The sequence below is a fragment of the Amblyomma maculatum genome, chromosome 1 (genome assembly GCF_055883805.1).
Source record: "Amblyomma maculatum isolate TAMU_Amacu chromosome 1, ASM5588380v1, whole genome shotgun sequence".
Lineage (NCBI taxonomy): Eukaryota > Metazoa > Arthropoda > Arachnida > Ixodida > Ixodidae > Amblyomma > Amblyomma maculatum.
The window spans coordinates 376,036,697-376,042,426 of NC_139344.1; the positions used below are offsets into that span (position 1 = coordinate 376,036,697).

A 5,730-nucleotide genomic window follows, 5' to 3' on the forward strand; every position below is an offset into this window, starting at 1 on the left:
TACGTAGCACGATACTCACACAGCGCTAATCATTTATGAGGAGGGCAGGATAAAAAAAAAAAAAAAAAAAAAAAGAATGGACAGAGCCCACGTATATTATCGTTCCCGCGCCTATGAGGGCAATCGCACATGCGTCCAGTATAGCAAATATGAGCCCGTTATTGTAGTCTGAATCTCTGTCGGTGCGCAAACGACGACTCAGCGCATAGTGACGCGGCGCGCTTGGTGATGAGTAACACCAGTTAGTCTACATTGGCTTCGAGGGCGGCGTACTGCTGGAATACACAAACCGAGAAGCAAGGGGACATGCGGTAGCAAGCACAAAATAAATAATATAAACTCAAGGGTGCGCTACAAGCATTAATGAACTCGGGTGAGGCGCGTTCGAGTGGAGAGCGAAACAGAAACCAAAACCCGCGGGAGCAGCAAGCGCCGCAGGAAAGGGCACCGCCCATCGCGGCACGTGATCCGATGACGCCATGCACTGCCTTGTTTTCTTCGTGATGCCTGTTCTTGAATCGTCCAGTTTAGTCGACGGGCGCTTGCTGTGGTGGTGTGCTGGTATCCGCGTTGAGTAGAGAAGAGCGGCTACTTGAGGAACGTAGTAGCGGTGCAGTGGCGGTCTAGTGCTTCTTATCCTTCGCTGATCACGTCAGTTGTGCAGTGAGCGAAATCTTCCGGTCGTCGTTGCTGTGGAGTTTGCAAGAGCTGCCGGTCGGTGGAGTTCTCCAGGTGCCTGCACCGCACGCTGGATAGTACAGGATGGTGATCAAAATGTACGTCTCCGGCATCTCCGCCAGCAAAGAGGTAAGTCGTTCGACAACGTTGTCTGAGGGGGCGAGGGTGGGACGGCGGGTTCTGCAGGTCCTTATTCAGCGTGTCTGCGCTGCAAAACGATCGCAGTTTGCGTCGCCCCCAGAGAGAACGATCGAAGACGGGAAGTGCAACGACAACCGTTCAACAGGGTCGCTGGCAACTGCCTTCGAGACATATCCTGTTTACGCCGGGCGCGTTTCTTCCGGAGCGCTTTGTCGTTTCCGAGGATAGCGGTACGAGCGGCGCGTCCCCGAGTCCGCCGGAGGGGTTGGGTCGCGGCGTGCGGCACCACCCTGCGCGCGTCTCGCAGATTGCGCAGACTCTCAACGCATGGGTTGGTGCCAGCGCTCTCCTCTTCTTGGCCTCAGCGCGGGCGTCTTTTGCTCCGTGCAGCAAAAACCCAGTGTTGAAATACTGGGAAGCCGGGCTATGCGTAGCTTTTTTTATTATCCTCTTCCCCGCCTTGTCGGTTGGAAGTTGAGCTGCGAGGCGCTACTATGAGGGCTCTAGTGGCTGCACGATCGCGACGTCGTGGTGCGGGCATAAAAAGGATATTTAGGGCTGTGTGAAGGAGTTTCCTGGCTTCACCTCGAAATCTCGCCAGTGGGCTGCATTTGCGGTCACTCGGACTGAGCCTTCAAAGTCAACTATATATATCGCTGTAAAGCTGTCCACGGTGTTTGCACAGTCTTCGGGTGATTTCCTGTCATTTGTGGGACTGCAGCGGGCGTAAACCACTGCTTACTTGTCGGTGCAGTACCATATGGTATATGCGTGCGTAGCTGATTTGTTAATATTTGTACTTTGCATGCCACCGATGCACGAGGGACAGCAAAATCATTTGCTGTGGCCATTTCATGGTGACTGGTTTCAGTGGCAGAATTATGGATATGATCATTAAAAACGGCCTTAAATATTAATGAAGTGATGCATCTCTATAGCATTTATTTACTATTGCAACAAGTAACCACTAGATAGCCAAGTTAAACACCTGGTAGTGTGATATAATGATAATTGTTATTTGATTGGGCAGAACAACAAAAGCAAAGTGCAATATTCTAATGTGAAGTTCACATTACACACTGTACAGCTGTGGCCACTTTCTTTAATATGTGCCTTACAATCATAATTAGCTACACAGCGATAAGGCTCCAGCATTGATTGTAATCCTTTCTTCCTTACAGGTAAAAAAAAGGCAACAGAGGGCTTTGATGATCCTGGAATCGATAAAGGTTCCATTTGAGTCTATCGATATCACTGAACCTGGCAAGGAAGAAGAAAGGGACTTTATGAAGGAACACTGCAAGAAGGTTGATGGAGTTCCGACGCTTCCACCACATTTCTTCAATGAAAAAGATTACTGTGGGGTAAGGCGACAGTAACCCTGTATGTAAAGCATGTATTGAAAATAATTTTTTCTCTTGGTATTGCCGACACAGTCATTACAGGTATACATTACTCTGCCTTTTTTTTTAAACTTAAACATGTGCACTTTTATGGTAAGCAGCTTAATTAATGCCTCATATCTGTGGAACTATATGCCGAAATAAGCCACAGTGAGATCTCCTTGTAATCTGCTTAGTTTGTTTCCTGAACTTCTTTAACAACCTTGATTGATAAAGATAACTGCCTCAAAGCTTGAAGTTATGCTTATGCAGATTAATAATGTTAATAGTGCAAATTCTGACCTCGCACTGCAATCCTGTTACTGTAATCTCTGCCTTGTGATAATTTTGACAAGGCCACATTCTAATGCTGTTACCTTCACCCTCTGCATTAGGATTTCGACGATTTTGACCAGGCTACAGAGGAAGACAGGTTGATCGTTTTCCTTAAGCTGGACCCTGCAGAGTACAACATAAATGGATCAGTAAGTGCATTTAGAATTTACTATGCATCTCTATGTGCATAACGCAGCAACTCTTGGGACCTGAAAAATTGCTGAAGGGTGAAAAATTCTCAACACAAATAGAACGGAGATAAAGGTCAAGAAAGGACAAATAAAAGAAAAAAAGTCACTTGAAACATTGAAAACGGCAGAATAATCGCACTCAACCTGTTACTACCTCAGTTTCCTTTTTTCTGTGATTTTGTTCCCACATACACATTACTGCTTTGCTTGGCCATTTGTCCAGAGGACGTTTTATTTCTATTGCTGCTGTATTTGCACACACACGCATTGAAAGATTAAAGTTTTTCTCTTAGACTTGTTAGGTGAAATGAGCAAAATTTGGCAGTGCTTGCAGTGGTTGATTTAATACTGCTGACAAAGCTAGGGGCATATGCGTCGTTTCTCAAGCAAGTTCACTTTGCACTGCTAGCAATTACTGTCATGCTAAAGCTTTGCTAATGTTAGACATGCCATAGTAGTGTAATCAATCTCTGGAAATGCTGTAAACTGATTCTTTCTAGAATCAGCCTCAAAGTTAACCACCTTGGAAGCAGCTTTAATGAATCACTGCGTAAATCTTGGCAATACTGCAGGCATGTTGCATAAGGTTTGCTCATACTCCATATTTGTAGGCAGTCTCATTAAATTTCTATAATATGTGCTTGTTTACAGCAAATGGTCAGTACCAGCTGTAGCTCCTCCCACAAGAACCGTTGTCTTTTTCCTGCCTAAATAAGCACCTTTATAAAGTAACAAACGAAGAAAAAGCTTTCACTGACACAAAATGGTCACTACCTAAAACACAAGATACTACATCACATGCGATTCATTTGGGTGTAACCCAAAGGAGTTGCTAATTCAGGGTGTTAAATGAAAGTAGTTTTCTTTTTAGATCTTACAAGTAGTCTACCAGATTGTAGGCAAGGTTATCTTCTAAGCCTTAACTCTCATCACTGAACTCATCTGGTGTTTAGCAGACAAGTTCTCTTATATAATGGTTTCCCCTTATTGCGTCAGCCATTAATATATGTATGTTCACGTATATAGGCATTTTTTTCATATCTGATGTCAAGGCACATTTGTTATCTGTAAAGAGCATTTTTTGTACCAATGGAGATAGTGCCAGAAACGTGTGTGGAAATGCCCAGTACTGACGACATAAATATTGGTGACCAGAGAAATGCTATAACTTTATAATGTGTACTCTGTGCTATGCCTTGTTATTTTTGGCTACCTGCAATTCACTGTGCCAAACTCACCCAATTAGTACCACAAATATTTGAAATTTAGACAAGCCCTATGCAAAATAAACATGAGTGAAGCCAGTAATCACTGGCTTCACATTATACTAGCTAACTACCACTATTGAAACTGTTGTTAGCTAGCTTTCAGTGCACATCATTTTCTTTGTACTTTTTTGTGTGGTCTGCTATATTAGCATCAGATTCATAGTTCAGTTCAATTAAAGTTGGTAATGGGCACAGCTTTGTTTCATGTGGAAGCTGTGTGTTTAAGCTACAATATAAATGCACATATTGGCCTCACTGTTTTTCTCGTTTAGTGTCCTGAATTCTTATGGCTGTAGAAAGGGCTTTTTGAATGGGAGTTTAGTTGAGGGACATCTGGTAAAATTGGTTTTATTAAGCTAAAATTGGCTTAAAGCCACGAGTTGATTGGAAAGCAGCTAGACGATATATCTTGCCTCCACCCAATGTGTGCAAGCTTGCCTTGTTCCCTTCTCCAGAGTTTGCTGCCTGAAGGTGTGGAGCCAATTATAATGCCCGGTGAGAAAGGTGAGGGAGAGGCTGGGATGGTGAATGGCTCACAAGAGGAGCCTACTGGTGATCATGTTGAGAGCATGGAAGTTGCCGATGAAAGCAAAGAAGAGAAACAGGAAGTCGCCCCAGATGAAGGGGGCACTGACGAGAAGGACGAAGCTGATGATGGTGCGGAACAAGGAGAAGAGGAGACAAAGGAAGATGTCGAAGAAAAAAAGGATGATGATGATGATGTGCCAGAGGCCGATGCTGCTGCTAGTAAAAGCATAGAGGATGCTGACAATGCTCAGGGTGCTGAAGATGACGAAGAGAAAGCAGATGATGATGAAATGAAACCTGCTGATGAACCTACAGAAGAAGAGGAAAGTGGCGACAAGGAAGACATTGAGGATGACGGAACTGAAAAAGAAGAATAACATTGCCGTAATGTTTAGAGAGGAAGAGAAAAAACACTTTCTCATTACTTGCTGTGTACACACTCTTTGGGATTTCTGTGGAATGCTATGTTTGGTGCATGGAGGAGCAGTGTTAACTTAAATGCCTCTCCCCCTCTACCTTTTTATTTTATTGCAAGAACCGATACAAGCATGTAATGTGTGCATTGGTAATGCCACTGCCATCAATGCTTTAAAACCAAGGGCAGGATGTTTAAAGGGCACACTATACATGCAGAATTTATGGTGTTCCTCTTTATGTATACATAAACACAACTCTCTATATACAAGGGATGCATATACACATGAAAACATTAGTGTTCACCACATTTGGTGTTCAATATGCTTGAAACAACTTTCTCTGATGATTTCATCAGACTACAGTGCTCAATTTCTGGGGCTCACATTTTTGTACATATCATTTGAAATGAGTCGTGCCAAGATTGCTGTAAAGAAGCCATTTGCTAACTCACTGTTGATGTCTCACTGTTTGGAGTGTTGTTTTTCTTACCCACATAGTGATGTTCTAACAGTGCGCTCTTTTCTTTTCCAGCATGACCGTGCGTGTGCACCCAAAGCCTGCACAACTACCACTGCCTGAATGTTTTGCAACCATGTCTACTACATGCATTGTGGTTTGTCAGCATTCATCACAAGAGCAAGACTTTTTTTTTAAGTGCTTACTGAGCAGGATTGCCTGCATAGCTCGTGTACTGCCTGTTCACTAACCAAGGACTGTGTGTTATTCGTTATACTCTGCACCAAGTGGCCTGAAAGGCTACTGAATTCTGTGCATGTTAAGCATGGGTGA

General features: G+C 43.8%; 1 protein-coding gene across 1 annotated transcript; it reads left to right on the forward strand.

Annotated features, from left to right (window-relative positions):
- Positions 1-261: 261 nt before the first annotated feature.
- Positions 262-5,434, forward strand: LOC146208292 (uncharacterized). Its single transcript, XM_084592519.1, has 4 exons — positions 262-807; positions 2,001-2,183; positions 2,597-2,686; positions 4,452-5,434. The coding sequence occupies exons 1-4, from the start codon at positions 763-765 to the stop codon at positions 4,899-4,901; spliced, it is 768 nt and encodes a 255-aa protein (XP_084448645.1). The 5' UTR covers positions 262-762; the 3' UTR covers positions 4,902-5,434.
- The last annotated feature ends 296 nt before the right edge of the window (positions 5,435-5,730 follow it).